At 39.1% G+C, this 16,337-nt stretch overlaps 1 protein-coding gene across 3 annotated transcripts in view; it reads right to left on the bottom strand.

The window, feature by feature from the left end:
- Positions 1 to 5,886: 5,886 nt before the first annotated feature.
- TNKS2 (tankyrase 2) overlaps positions 5,887 to 16,337 on the bottom strand; it is a 67,203-nt gene continuing 56,752 nt past the window's right edge. For 2 of the 3 annotated variants that reach the window (XM_060125397.1, XM_060125398.1), the window contains 2 exons: positions 13,280 to 13,436; positions 6,983 to 12,456 (listed from right to left, as the gene is read on the bottom strand). In XM_060125397.1, coding sequence (XP_059981380.1) covers positions 12,394 to 12,456; positions 13,280 to 13,436 — 220 coding nt within the window. In that variant the 3' untranslated portion in view covers positions 6,983 to 12,393. Of the gene's footprint in view, positions 6,160 to 6,982; positions 12,457 to 13,279; positions 13,437 to 16,337 lie in introns of those variants that run through there. The other variant, XM_060125399.1, reaches the window with a different exon arrangement.

Below are 16,337 nucleotides of genomic sequence, written 5' to 3'. Positions count from 1 at the left end.
TGATCTGGCTTTGTTACAACCAACAAATTTCCTGTCTATATGCATAGAAAACAGATTGTAAATAAATACACAAAATTGTTAATGGTAAGCTGTTTCTAAGTAATGGGATGATGGGTGATTTTTACTTAGCTGTATCTTTCAGCCTTTCCCAGATTTTCTGCAGTGAATGTTCTTTACTGTTATAAGCACAACAATCAGTAATTAATATTACTGAAATGGATGTTTTAAGGCCCACCCCCAGTACTTGTCAGGACGGTTGGAGGAGTCAATCCCACCCCAGAGAAGAGACTGGCTCTTTCTCTCCAGAGGGAGTCATGGACAGGTATTCAGCCCTGAAAGAGTTCAGTCCTTTTGACTGAGAGATGCTGCCATTAGAACATGTTAAATGCCAAATAACATCATCTGGAATCTCCTGGTGACCCTCTGTGTTGCCAGCTGGGAGAGGGCTGTGGGTGTCACCTCCTGCTCTCCCTCTCCAAACCCCACCCAGGAGGGCTGGGAAGACACAAAGATGGTGTGCTCCATCAGGGTGGTATACAAATGCTGGCATATCTCCGACCTTCTAATTCTATCAGGAATGCTTAGGGTGTGAATTTGACCATCTTTCTCAGCTCATAAATCTACTTGGGGGCACAGCTGAGCTGTCAGACGCCATCAAGCAAAGCTCCTTCTGAGGTTGGCAGTTTGAGTAAAACAGCCAGGATCATGCCTCAGTAAAGTCCAGTAAAGAGCTTTGTATGTGGGGGCCTGGCAAGCAGCTTCTCACATTTTGATACAATAGAACAAAACAGTGGGAAATGTGAATGTCTGATTATCTGGACTGGTGGTCTCCCCTATGCCCCGCCTGCCCACTGAGCCATGGATCTTTATTCATTCACAATTCTTTGCATGCAGATGGATCTACCTTATTCCCAAACAACTGCTTGCAGAGAATCCCGTCAGATTGGTTTATTTAATCCCTGTCTATAAATACAAATTGCCTACATTCGCTTCCACTGGAATCTGCTAGCCTTTTTATAATGAAATCTACTAAACTTCAGGCAGGTCATTTCTGCCTAGATTAATTCTCCCTTTATTCAGTGGTCAGAACAGAAACATTCTCCTCTTTCTGGGACAGAACACTCCCCCAGAAGAGTTCCCACTATTTCCTCCTGACAAAAATGTAGGGTTGAAACTATCAAAAGAAATCAGTTTCCACCTCTAGATTACAGCTCCATCCCGAATCCATCTGTTCCTCCAATTGTTCAGTTTACAACTCAGCTGATTAGAAGTTCTAAGTAAAAGCATACTTTCCAGCATCTGCGTCAAAAGGGGAGGCACTGAGGCAGGCAGGCAGATTTTCATCAACTTCCTTTTCGGGTCAAGCCTCCAAGCATGGTAGTGCAGTTTTCTGCCTTTAGAGTCATGAAGCTCCTCTGACAGATTCTGCACATCGATTGAGGTGAGGAGGAGTGCTGGCTCCAGGACAGGCACGCGGCCGTTAATTCCCCTGATCTGAGACTGGACGTCCCAGGAAAGACCTACCCACCCTGAATCTCCATATGGTAGAGGCAACCAGTGACACTCCCAAAGAGCCTATATGAAAGACTCCTGTCTCCCCAGGGCTGATTTACTGCTCGCTAAGAGCACAGCACCACTTAGGAGGGCTGAGAAACACAGGCAAAAGGGAATCGGAAAAGACTTACCAGCCTTGGCTTTGGGGAAGTTTCTAACTCTGGAGCTCCAGTTCCCTTCATGTGGGATTATCTGGTTTATGATGCAGGCATTTAATACATGGTAATTGTGATTACTGATCCAACTGATAGTGAATTGAAAACTGTGATTATTGATATTACCGGTAGTGAATTTAAAAAATGATAGCTATGATTATTGGTGTTACTGCTGGTAGTGGATTTGATATAAACAACTTTTTACTGTTGCTGCTGGTAATGCCAGTACTAACCATTTCTCCATATAATGGTGAGTAGACTTTAAAAGGACAGAGTGAAGATCATATAAGCCCACTCACTCACTTAACAATTGTTTATCGAGCACCACCTATGTGCCAGACACTGTTCCAGGCACTGGGCTACATCAGTGGAATCCACCCTTGTGAAGTTTACCTTTTAGTGTGGCGAGACCGAGAATAAATATGTTAATTATATGAATTTAGAACTTTTTAGTTTAATAGGGAAAAATAGAGCAGGGTAGGGAGGACTGGGAGTGAGTTAAGGGAGATGGGGAGTATGCAGTGGCATTTAAGATAAGGTAGTTTTGGGGCTTCCCTGGTGGCGCAGTGGTTGAGAGTCCGCCTGCAAATGCGGGGGACACGGGTTCGTGCCCCGGTCCGGGAGGATCCCACATGCCGCGGAGCGGCTAGGCCCGTGAGCCATGGCCGCTGAGCCTGCACGTCCGGAGCCTGTGCTCCGCAACGGGAGAGGCCACAACAGTGAGAGGCCCGCGTACCGCAAAAAAAAATAATAAAATAAAATAAGGTAGTTCTGGAGAAACTTCCTGAGGTGATACCTGAACAACCAGGAAAGAAGGTGAGGAACGAATTACAGAGAATGCTGGGGAAGAGCATTCTAGCTGCAGAAACAGCCCCTGCAAAGGCCCTGAGGGTGCGGGCATGCCCATGCTAAGAAGGCTGGAGTGGCCAGGGGTCGAGTGAGAAATGGCACCACAGGGGTGCAGTGGCAGATCGAGTAGGGTCAACCTGGGTATTTTAAGCTTTTTACTCTAAGTGAAATGGGGAGTCACTACAGGGTTTTGTGACATAGTTGACTTATGCTTCAAAAGGATCACTCTGGCCCCTGAATTGAAAGTAGACTAAGGGACCTGGGCATGGGGTTCGGAAGGGCTCGGTAGTGGACAAGGGTGAAAGCAGGAAGGCCAGGTGAGCTGATGTAGGCTGTGAGGGAAAGAGGACGCTGACTTTCAAGGTTTTTGTCTTGAACAACTGGACGGACGGAGAGGTCTTTCACTACGAAGAGGAAGACTGAAGGCACAGCAGCTTTGGGGGATTTCTTTCTTTTTTTAAAAATTAATTTTTATTGGAGTATAGTTGCTTTACAATGTTGTGTTTTTGCTGTACAGCAAAGTGAATCAGCTATACGTATACATATATCCCCTCTCTTTTGGATTTCCTTCCCATTTAGGTCACCAGAGAGCACTGAGTAGAGTTCCCTGTGCTATACAGTAGGTTCTCATTAGTTATGTATTTATACATCGTAGTGTATATATGTCAATCCCAATCTCCCAAATCATCCCACCCCCCCAACCCCCCTTGGGGGATTTCTCAGTTCAGTTTTGGTCACACTTTTCCAGACTTACAGCTTAAAAAAACCTCTTAGATATTACCTAACTCAAATCTCATCTTTAGACAAATATTTTTAAATGAGTGCACAAAGTACAAAATTCTAAGTATAACAGATACAGAATAGAAAGTTGGCTTTCATTCCACCCCTATGTCTCCTGCCACCTGGATCTCTTCCTCAGCACAAGTTATGCCTGTGTGTTGGTATTTCCTCTCTATATTTTACAATGGTAACTGACTCTATACACAGTTCTGAACCTTGCTTTTGTTTTTTCCACTCAATAATCTATCTCGATCAGTACATGTAGGACTGGCTCATTCTCTTCATGGTTCCAGACTTTCTGGTGTATAAATGTGCTGTAATTTATTTAACCAGTCCCCTATTGATGGAGAGATGTGCTGCTTATAACTCTGTCTTTCCAAATAATGCTGTAATGTATTTCCTTACCACAGGTCCTCTTCCTCAGAGGGTATCCCCATTTAAAATTTGGACAAGTACTGCTCGGTTTTCCTTCTAGAGGCTGTTTCTCGATGAAGCAAGAGAGGTATTTTCCTCCACCAGTGGGACTGTGCTGGCTGTTAAATATCGGCATGCTTCTGTGCCCGCTGGTAACTACCTGCTGCCCCCAGTCCTGAGTGCTCCTCCCTGCTATCTAGAGCCTCCGAGACAGCCCAGAGGCCCTACTTCCCCCACAATCTCCCACCATCCCTCAACTAAAGGGTTAACAGCAGGCAGAAGAGGCGGTCTTCAGTCTCTTCTGCCTGGTCAGTGTCTGGCTGTTAAATATTCTGAATATCACTCCATCTTTTCTTTTAGGAGGAGAAGCGGAAAATGGCACCACGGTACATAGTTAAGCTGCATTTCTCCTCTTTAAATGCCGTTTTAAAAAATTTCCTTCTCTGTATACTGCTCATCTTCTATTGGGTTGTTGGTGTTTTGATTCCTGATTCTGAAGAGCTTTTAATGTTAAAAAAATTAAATTCTTCGTTTACATGCTGCAAATATTCCTTACAGTTTGCCATTTTTAACTTTGCAGACAAAACTTGTGTGAAGTTGGATTTATCAATCTCTGTTCGAAGCTTCTGGGTTTTGTTATAATCAGAAAGGTCTTTGCTATACCAATATTGGTAACATTGTTCTGTTTTTCTTCTTGTAATTTTGTAGTTTCACTTTCTATCATTACATACTTGACTCAACTGAAGTATTCTGATGCATGAAACAAGGGTCCAACTTTATTTTGTCCTGATGGCTCCTCAGTTGTTGCAAGACCATTATCTTCCCCACAGTTTCATAATATCCTACCTTTCCTACCGTAGATCTGAGACCATTTCTGGACTCCCTATTCCATTCCAGTAATTAGCTTATGTGCCAGTATTACTGTTTAATAGTTAAAAAAAAATTTTTTAATATGTGATATGGCTAGCAGCCCTTCAGTACTTTTTTCTCAGAAACTTTTTATAAGAATCCTTGTATATCTATTTTTCCACAGTAGCTTTAGAATCAGTTTGCATAGGTTCCCACCTCTTCCCTCAAAAGGGTTGGTATTTTTTGTTTAAATTAATTTTTATTGGAGTATGGTTGATTTACAAAGTTGTGTTAGTTTCTGCTGTACAGCAAAGTGAATCAGTTATACATATACATATATCCACTCTTTTTTAGATTCTATTGCCATATAGGTCATTACAGAGTACTGAGTAGAGTTCCCTGTGCTGTACAGTAGGTTCTTATTAGTTATCTATTTTATGTATAGTAGTGTGTATATGTCAATCCAGTATGTTACTAGGTCATGGCAAATTTATATACTTACTTCAGGAGAACCAAAATCATTATAATATTGAACTTTTCTATCCAAGAATAGCATATAGTATCCTATTTGTGCCAGTCCTATTTTGTTTCTACGTGACATTATTTTCATTGCTTTTATTGCTTCCTCTTTATATACCCAGAATTAGGCTCTTTCATTTTACTGGTAATGTCAAATTGTTTTCCAAAGCACTTAGACCCACAGCAATGTGTAAGAGATCCACATCCTCTAATAGTTTGCATTGTCTCAAGTTTTTTACTTTTGTCAATTCCAGCAGGTGTAAAATGGTATTACCATGTTACCTAATTTGAATTTCCCTGATTACCAATACGGCTGAGCATTTTTTGGAATGCTTAGTGGTCACTGGGGTCTCCCATTTTGAGAAATGCCTGTTTATTTTTTTACTCATTTCCCCCCTTAGTTTAATATATCCTGGATATGAATCCTTTGCCCTTTAAATGTGTTGCAAATATTTTCTCCCACTTTGTGACCTGCCTCTTTACTTTCTTTACAAAGGTCGTTTGATGAACAGATGTTCTTAATTTTAATACAAATTTACCAATCTTTTCTTTTAGGGTTAAGTGTTCTTTGAAGCTCAGTTAAAAGCTCTTTCTTATCCCCAAATCAGAAAGTCTTCTTCTGTATTTTCTTAACATTTAAAATATTTTGATTTTCAAAAAAAAAATTTTTTTTTGATTTTCATATTAAGTCCCATATAAAATCCATCTGGAAGTGATTTTTGTGTATGCATCCAGATATACAAATTTTTCCCATATGCATAACCAGTTGTTTCCTGACAATTTATTGAACAGCTCCTTCTTCCCACATGATCTGTAGTGCTACCTCTGGTGTATATAAAAATCCCATTTATACTCTGTTCAGTTGGTCAGATGAATCCATCCCTACACCAATATTACTACACTTATTTACTGGCGCCTTAATGCTATTCTTGACGTCTGGTCCTCTCGTTGACGCCCCCGCCCCCACCATTCCAGGAATGTCCAGCCTGTTCTTACCCCTTTACAGATAATTTCCGACTTGTTTAGGATTCTTTCATACCTTTTGGGAGAAAAAAAGTACATGAGTCACCTCTGATCCCCACTTTTGCTGGAGTGTTCTTTTACCTTTTTTCATCTTTACAGTTCTATTTCTACTCCTTTAGTGATTATTCTTAAAATTTTAATATGCATAAACTCTGAAGCTCTTCAACACTTTTAAAGTTTCTCCTATCTCCCACATTATTGTCAAGTAGTACTTTAAATTCCACCTTGTTTTTAAAATCTCATTATCTATTTATTACTCCTACGGTATTTTTATAGACAATGCTTATTTTATTATAGTTTTGTTTAAATAGATAAAATAGTCCTGCTAGGGACTTCCCTGGTGGTTCAGTGGTTAAGAATCCAACTGCCAATGCAGGGGACACGGTTCGAGCCCTGGTCCGAGAAGATCCCACATGCCATGGAGCAACTAAGCCCATGTACCGCAACTAATGAGCCTCTGCTCTAGAGCCCGTGAGCCACAACTACTGAAGCCTGCGCACCTAGAGCCCGTGCTCCGCAACAAGAGAAGCCACCACAATGAGAAGCCTGTGCACCACAACAAAGAGTAGCCCCTGCCCGCCGCAACTAGAGAAAGCCTGCACACAGCAACGAAGACTCAATGCAGCCAAAAATAAATAAATAAATATAAAAAAATAGTCCTGCTATAAAATTCAAAAGGAATAAAAGACTATACAGTGAAAAGTCTCTTCAACACCTCTGTACCCTGGCACCTAGGTGTCCTCCCAATAGTTTGTGTGTATCCCGGAGGTGTTTTACGCATAAAGAAGCAAATGTATATTGTACTTTTTCCTGTTTTATACAAATAGAGTACCAAATCATACATAGTCATCAACCTCTTTTTTCATTTATTGTATCTTGAAGATGATTCCTTATGAGTTAGTACTTACTCTTTTTTTTACACGAGTATAATTTCAGTCTGTTTACCAACACGTTTACCAATTCCTTTGTTCACCACGCTTCTTGCAGTCCACTCCTTCCTTTTGGATTCAACTGCCTTCTTTCTGGAATAAATCCTATGAGTTCTTTCAGGAAAATCTGAAAATGTGTTTTTCACCCTCTCATTTGAATGCTAATTTGTCTCTGTATAGATTTCAAGGCTAACATCCTTTTTTCTTTTTTTTTTTAACATCAATTCTTTTCAACACTTACAACTTATTTTATTGTCTTCTGGCCTATATTGCTGCCATTGAAAAGCCTGCTACCAGCGTAGTTATTCCTTTGCAGGTAACTTTTCTTCTTAGTCCCTTTTAGATTTTTCTCTTTTCTTTTGTAGTTGTACTATATGTCTAGAAACAGACTTGTTTTTATTCACTCTCCTAGATATTTGTTACACTTTCTTAACTTGAGGATCCATACCTCCTTTAAAATTCTGGAAAAATCTCCAAATATCTTCCTTCCCCTATTCTTTATGTTGGATCTTCTCATTCTATTCTCCATGTTTCTTAGCCTTTTCCTATTTCCCATCCCTTCCTCTGCTATAACCAGGGTATTTTCCTGATTTATCTTCTAGTTCACCAATTCTCTCCTCATATATGCCCAATCTGTGGTTTAATCTGTCCACGGGGCTCTTAATTTCATTAACTATACATTTTTTTAGTTCCCCAAAAGAGTTAGCTTTTCAAATCTACTTTGCCTTTTCCAGTGTCATCTTTTCTAATGGTTTTTATGCTTTCCTCCCCCAGCCAATCATTTTAAATATTCTTATTCCATAGTTATCATCCTACATTAAGTTTGTGAGGGTGCTAAAGCTCTAAGGTTGTGTCTACTGACTTATGCTCACAGTGGATTGTTTTGGACTTTTGATCATGAGTTCATTTGAGTGGAGTTTGTTTCTTCTGTACTGTAGGAATATGATGCAGGCTTGGGTTATGGGTATGTCTTCCTTCCCCAACCAGGTTGCCATAATGTCTATGTGCTTTTGTTAGTCTTTTTCAAACTGAGATCCTCAGCCTCCTAGGGACATACATACCTCATATTTGAGCTTCTTAAGGTTTCATTGGAACAAAGGGAGCAGTCCAGTGGCAAATAAATTTTGCTGTTTTAAAATTCTATGTTCTATATCTCCATGACAAGTGAGAAAACTCAACCACTGGTCCTGGGGATTCAGGGAAATAATAATATAATTACAATAACCAGTTTTTGCCAAGTACAGCACTTAGTGGCACATACAGAAGATCATTTAGTTCCCTCAACAAACCTATGAGATAAGTATTGTAAGGCTTATAAAGGTTATGTAATATGTTCAAGGCTGTAAAACTGGTGTGGGATAAGGTAAAATTCAAATCCAGATCCATCTAGAGCCCAATCACTTAATCACTATTCACTCAACAAAAATTTACTGAGGAATTACTATGTGTCAGCCTGTGCTAAGTGATGGGTCTAGTGGTAAAAAAAACATATCTTTCTTCTACCTTTCAAATTATCTGTGAGGGACTACTGTTTCTGTTTTCCTCTTAATTTCCAATTTGTTGCAGACCAATATTTTAGTTAAAGAAATTTAAGAGGACTTCCCTGCCAGGCCGGTGGTTAAAACTCCATGCTCCCAATGCAGGGGGCATGGGTTTGATCCCTGGTTGGGGAACTAAGATCCCACATGCTGCACGGCACGGCCTTAAAAAAAGAAGAAAAAAGAAATTTAAAACATTGCATCAATGTCAAACTGCTATAAAAGTTTCCTCTCAATTTTTGTTTTCATCTCTCCACGGGCTGGTAACAAATAGGTTGCAGACCAGCCCCACCTGCAGGCCACTTTTGCGTAGCACCGCTCCACAGTGTATTGGCAGACCATCTGAGGGGCTTTGTGCAGATTTTTGTGATGATGATGACTACTGTGGGTGAATAACAAAGTGGAGAAGACACTTCTGACAATGGTGGCTTGTATATGGAGAGCAAGAACCTTCTAAGAAGGTATCATTAAGTATTTTATGTCAGTCTTCCTCAGCTAGTAAGCATGAAAAGGAGGAGGCGGATAGAGATTCAGCAGATAGCGAAAAGGCCACATTACAGTCTAACTCTACACAAATCTGGCAGTTCTCCTGGTGAAGAATGTATATGACCACTTGCTTCCTCTGTTACTCTAGTCCTCTGATAGGACAGGACAGTAGGTAAAGGGCCAGTCAGGAATACTAATCACAAAAGCTTAGGGAAATTTATTTGCAAGTTTTCTCTCCTCATCACCCTGCAAACAACTGGATCACATCATACAATGGCATGCATGCTTAGGAACTAGCAAGCGAACACTTTAATATTATACCAAATCAAGCAGTAAGATAAAGCTGCTGAAAAATATTTCAAAGCCAAATGACTTATGGATTATTTGCACCATCATTCTCCTATTATGGTAAGCAGGGACCTGATCACACACACAGACACTTAGCATATTGAAACCTAAAATACATTTATCTTACTATACTTTCTTTTAAGAATACTAAATACTACTAACTTTAAGATTTGTAAAGTTATAAAGAAATTTTCTATGACACGGAATATAAAAATATATTCTTATTCCTCTTTATAAGTTAAGATAGATTTCCCAGGGGAATTCCCTGGCGGTCCAGCGGTCAGGACTCCAAGCTCTCATTGCCGAGGGCCCGGGTTTGATCCCTGGTCGGGGAACTAAAACCCTGCAAACTGTGTGGTGTGGCCAAAAAAAAAGAGATAGATTTCCCAGGAAACAGCTTTAAGGTTTGCCAAAACTTGTGTAGGACAGACTAAATGTCTAAAAGTGTCTGACAGCTACTTTCATCTTAAAGCATCTGAGCAGGTATGGTCACGACATTCAGTATTTCAGATTTTAAACTGCAGTCTTTATCACTATTAGACTCAGAACTACATTATTTTCCTGAAATTGTGGTTTATTGTAATCTTAATCCATTTTCTCAAAGACCATTCAACAACACATTTATGCTATTCCAGTAATTACCATGCTACCCAGAAAAACAAGTGAACAGTTTATTAAGAATTAAATGAGGGTATGGAATGTGATACAAGTAAGACACTCAAGATGGATATAATAGTACTACTCACACAAAAATTTAAATCTCTTAAAAAAAAATCACAAGACAAAAGAAAAAGCAATTCCATCATCAATAAAGTAAGGTATTCCATGCAAAAACTTCAAAGAAATCCCCAGTCACCCCCAACCACCCCCCAAGCTCCTAACAAAAAGCTATCTGAAATATTGCCATGCTAACATATTAACCACAATATAATCATTCATAGAAAAGCAACACACTAATTAAGCAATGGATTAGATGAAACAACACAGGCTGCAATATCGTAAACTCATAGACCATGATGATTTTACATGATAAGCAATTCCAGAGTCACTCATAGGGTGAGCAATATGGGCTAAATGTTGAGAGATAAGGTATGTAAATATAAACTCCATTAACTCATCTCATTATCTTCTAATTATAAAACCTAGCTTCCAGAACCTGAAAAATTACATAAAATTTGGCATACTCCATTTGTGTTCCAAGAATGACGTTAGGATATCTGCCATTATTAGAGAGCTGTATAAAGCACTTCATGGTCAGGAATTGACCTCTTAAATGATCACAATTTACATCATAGAAACACAACTCCAGATATGCAATACATTTACTGTGATTAACTCTTACTCAAGACAAGAAACATGATTTTCTAGCACTTTATGTACAAGTTACTGCAAAAGCCCAGTTAATTTAGAGACCGAATAAAATGTAAAACAAATGTGAACTGGTACAGAGAGTGAAGGGGAACAGCCTCATTAACAAAGATTTAATAGGTAACAATCTTGCCTTGACTTCTGAGAGAACTACAGTCAACAAACAGACTGCCAAGCTGTAACTCATGTCTCTGTACCAAGATGCTTTAGCATATTTCATGGAAAAGATAGTTTTATGTTAAAAAATAGGAATGGCATTTTATGGGATAGCATTCCCCTCCACAGCTGCCCAACGAGCCTGGTCACCAGGTGGTGCATAAACAAAGCGTTATTTCCAAGTGGGTGTACCACGTCATGATGAGGCAACCCAGGAGCGGAAGCACCCATTTCACTGCACCTGCCTATTCAGGAGGCCAGGAGAGAACTGGGACACCTACATTTCATGGTTTTGGGTTGAGCTTACCTATGGTGTACAGACTGGCTATAAGTAAAACAGTAAGGCCAAAGAAAAAGAACAGGAGAAAAATAACTTCAGAGAAAAAACTACCCACTCCCATCTGCTATTTTTTTCCCTTTAGATTTAAGCTAATTAGAACAGGCTGGAAAAATTTCAGGATTACCCTTCCCACATCTGAAAATTCAACTTCCTATTTACATTCCATGAAAAGAACACTATAATTGTTCAGTGGCAGGATTTAGCCTCTCTAAAAAATAGAAGCTCTTGCTCTAATTTTCACAAAATGACATGAGAAAATTTTCCAATGTGAAACCCAGAGTTTGAGGCTAGTAAAGAAGTGTCTTTAATAATCAGGACCATCATAGTTAGAGCTCTTTGGAATGTGTGTTATACATACAAAGTTATCACAAATTAAACTCCCAGAGTATTTATGAAACAAGCTCTTAAATGGGAAAGACTTCTAATGAGACATAAATGCTTCCATCAGCGAATTAAATCTGATGAATCAATCCTTCCCAAGTGACAAGGTCTCTGCTAACGACTCAACATAGCCTCTGGAATCAAAGGTAAAAGATCATTCAATCATGATGATGCAAGATGAAGTACAGATGAGCAGTACATATGAAAAAAATCTGTAAACCGCTGCAGTTCTAAAACAGTAGATTTATATTACAAAGCAATGTAAATAAATATGGGGCTAGTACAAAAGCTCTTATTTACAGTTTTACAAATGAAACTGTATTCAGTGTAAATGCTGTGTTTTAAAGAACACAGTACTATATTAGTAAAATGAGTTCTGTTGAGGGGAATTACAGTTTCTGTTAGAATCAATGTATAACGTATAAAAGATTCAAGTTAACTCTGTTTATAATTTAGTACAGACAAACCCAGTTTAACCTGGAATGGCATCTGTTAAAGTGCTGAAAAACAGGAAATATTTAGAAAACACTGTACATTATTAAAGCTTTATCAAGTCAGAATGTTAAAATCCTTTCACATTTTTAACCTTTTGCCACAGGCTTGTGGACAAGATGATTTTTCTCAGCAAAGGAGTAAAACTTACGAGGCCACCAGCTGCTTAGATGATTTTAGGTTCAGTGTTGCTAGTTTCCTAAAACAACTATTTATCCATCAACCATACCTTCAGGCCTTACAATCTGGTAAGTAATTAAATATTCAGGATAAGCCTAGAAGAGAAAGATTAATTCAAATATTGGTAAACAAATTTTTTGAAAGGAGACTTATTATAAGGATTCCTAGGGAAGAGGTTCTAAATTAGTGCTGTGGATCAGAATCATCAAAGGGCATTTTCCCAAAACAGCCTTACCTTGACTCCAATCCCTTAGACTCTCAATCAGCAGGTCTAGGATGAGTATTAAGCATGCGTTTGTTTTTAATAACTGAGGTGATCCTGATACATATCCCCAGTACACAACACTCTAGAGATGCTTTTGACTGGATCTATGTCACTAAGAGCAAGAGGGAATGATACATTTCTTTGCTACAGAGAGGTTATCTATTAAATATAGGATGCTAATTATATTTTACAGAAGCTAAAAAAAAAAAGTATGGTTGACAAAATCTGAATAAGGTCTGTAGGTTAGATATATTACATTAATGATATTTTCCTGATTTTGACAATTTTAAGGGAATGTCCTTGTTTTTAGGAAATACACACTGAAGAATATAAGGGTAAAGAAAGATGCCTATTACCTACTTCCAAGCAGCTCAGAAAAAAAAAAAGTATACACACATACAGTAGGGAGAGCATGATAAAGGAGAAAGAGAGAATGCTAAAATGTTAACATTTGGAAGATCTGGGTAAAGGTTATAAGGGAATTCTCTTTATTATTTTTGCAATTTTTCTTTAAGTCTGAAATAATTTCCAAATATGAGTTAAAAAGAAATCCAGCTCTTAAGGCAATATGCCTTGTCAATTTAAAAGATTAGTAAGAGGTTAAAGTATGGCTCTAAAGCATTTTTGAAGATGAGCAAATAAAACTGAATTACCTGTTCTCCTCTGTAAATTACATATTCAGCTAATGCTAGTCCATTTACACTGGGTCGACCAGTGACTGAGTGATGTCCTGGAGGAGAATGTGCCATTTTCATTGCACTGAACTGCAGGAAAGACTTTCCCAAGGTTACCCGGCAAAAGAGCAGCTGCCTATAACATGTGAAAAGGAAAAGATCTCCCTGAAGACAAGTCGTACGTGACAATTTTATTTATGTACACTACATAGCTTTTTAATGCATTTATACATGAACACTTATGATTGTTTCTATCATTTTACCCTTTAAAGAACTTTGTAAGAATGTCTTCTACTACTCTCACTAATGAAAGAATTTGTCACTTTAATTAATCCTTATTTTAACTATAAAATGATATCTTATAGCGATTGTAATAATCTTAAAGTGATATAGACTCTGCCATCCTGTTTGTATCCCAGCAAAAGCACAAATCATAGCCCAAGTGGGAAGGAGGAGGAGGTTTTAAGGGGCTTCCATGAAGTGCCTTACAAAGTTGAACATTTACCCAGGTAAGTCCCGTGGATTCCACTTTCAAAATGTATTGAAATCCATTCTCTTCTCTTAACTCTACTGTCACTATTGAGTCCAAATCACCAAAATTTTCACCTGGACTGTAACAATGGCCTTTGAATTTTCACCTGGACTGTAACAATGGCCTTTGAATTTTCACCTGGACTGTAACAATGGCCTTTGAATTTTCACCTGGACTGTAACAATGGCCTTTGAACTAGTCTTTCTGTTTCTACTGTAATTCTATTTTTTTTGCGGTTCGCGGGCCTCTCACTGTTGTGGCCTCTCCCGTTGCGGAGCACAGGCTCTGGATGTGCAGGCCCAGCGGCCATGGCTCACGGGCCCAGCTGCTCCGTGGCACGTGGGATCTTCCCGGACCGGGGAACGAACCCGCGTCCCCTGCATCGGCAGGCGGACTCTCAACCACTGCGCCACCAGGGAAGCCCTCTAATTCTTGTCTAAATTATTTTCCATCCAAGCAATCAGTGATTTAGGGAAAAAAAACCAACAAACAACAAAAACCATAAATCAGATCGCATCGCTTTTCTGCTTAAAACCTTTTAGAGGCTACTCACTGTGCCTAGAAGAAAATCCAAATTCCTTTCAGTGGCTCTAAATTCTTGAATTTTACTCTGTGTTCATTATGCCCAGGAGCATTAGTTTTTCTTCCCACAGGCCAAACTTTCTTGCCCTATGGCCATCAGACATACTGTCTCCTCTATCATCTAGAATGATATGTATTCTACCACTCTTCTACTGGCTAATATTCATTTTTCAAGTTTCAGCTGAAATGTCACATCTTCAAATAGGTCTTCCCTCACCAGAAGTTTTAAGTATTACTTTCCCACTCCCCACAGGCATATGATTGGCCTTCCTTAGATCCAATGAACTTTTTATTACTTCATTGTTTCTCTAATTTCCTTTTTTCTATATAGGAGAAGAGGAGATTTGGTGGACTAATTGATGATTCTGTCTCCAAAGAAGACGGGCTATGTACTTTTTATTCTAAATATGCCCTATGGAAACCTTCTTAGCGTTTCTTTCTTTCTTTCTATATATATATTTATGGCTGCTTTGGGTCTTCATTGCTGCACATGGGCTTTCTTTTTAGTTGCAGAGAGCGGGGGTTACTCTTCGTTGCGGTGCGCAGGCCTCTCGTTAAGGTGGCTTCTCTTGTTGTGGAGCACAGGCTCTAGGTGCATGGGCTTCGGTAGTTGTGGCTTGTGGGCTCTAGAGAGCAGGCTCAGTAGTTGTGGTGCATGGGCTTAGATGCTCCGTGGCATGTGGGATCTTCCCGGACCAGGGCTCAAACCCGTGTCCTCTGCATTGGCAGGCGGATTCTTAACCACTGTGCCACCAGGGAAGCCCTTCTTAGCGTTTCTAATAGATTTTCTATTATAGTCACAATCAGTCCCATGATAATCCAGCATACAGAAATCTTAAGTTAATAAATAAACTTATTTCCAGACATACAAGCATTCTACTCCAAAGACAGCTGAGAAGAGGTACTCGAACAATGCTTACTACTAATACTAATAATCAGAACTATTTAGCCTCCAGATAATATATGACAAGTAAAAGTAGCAATGTTCAATTTACAGAATCTCAAGAAATTACAAGCCTCCTAACCATTCCAACTTATGATCTAAAATAGAAATGGGTGGGAGGTCACACCCAAGAGGACTGACTGTAGATACCTATGTGAGTCTAAATTTAGGGGGGCAAACAACAAGAACAAAACATAAACAGTCTTTGTTTCCCTTCAGGACTACAGTCCTTTACCCTTGGTAACCTTTCAATGTCAGCTGGGAAGGTTTTAAAAATCCCATGCACAGACCAGACCCAGACCAATTAAGTGAGAATCTCTTGAGGGTGGGACACAGGCGTTAGTTTTTAAAGCCCCTTAGGTAACTCCAATGTGCTGCCAAAGCTGAGAACTACTGCTCCAGGGTTTCTACATCAGTGATCAGAAGCTTCAGCATCAGCTAGGAACTTGGTAGAAACTGGCAGAAATTCAAGTTCTAGGGCTCCACCTACTAAATCAACAACTCAGGACGCATGGCACCGGAATCTTTGTTTTTACTAGCTGTCTAGGTGATTCTGAGCTTGCTCATGTTTGATAGTTACTGTTCTAGGTCTTTATAAGCAGTGTCCTAACTATAGAATAAACCTCAGTAATTAATCTTACTTGATTTTTCAAATGGTGAAAGATAATTTATTTATCTATAAGGATTTTATCAATTAGACCCAAGTCATTTGAATGATTTTAACAACTGAGTTAGACCAGGGTAACTGAAAGTAGGAAAGAAGTACAAAGTAGTTCTTTGATAATGTGCTTTCTAAAGGGGCTGATGTATTTTATTGTAACTTTTTGAGTAGTAACATCACAGATTGAGGATTAAGATCACTATCACACTGGAAGAGAGACTCCCTCACACATTGCCATGAAATGATTAGGTGTAACAAGTAATGCCATTTTAGCCTTTGAATACTAGATTTTTTTTTTTTTAGATTTTTAAATAGTCCA

The sequence above is a fragment of the Lagenorhynchus albirostris genome, chromosome 16 (assembly GCF_949774975.1).
Source record: "Lagenorhynchus albirostris chromosome 16, mLagAlb1.1, whole genome shotgun sequence".
Classification (NCBI taxonomy): domain Eukaryota; kingdom Metazoa; phylum Chordata; class Mammalia; order Artiodactyla; family Delphinidae; genus Lagenorhynchus; species Lagenorhynchus albirostris.
This window is presented reverse-complemented; position numbering and strand designations above follow the sequence as displayed.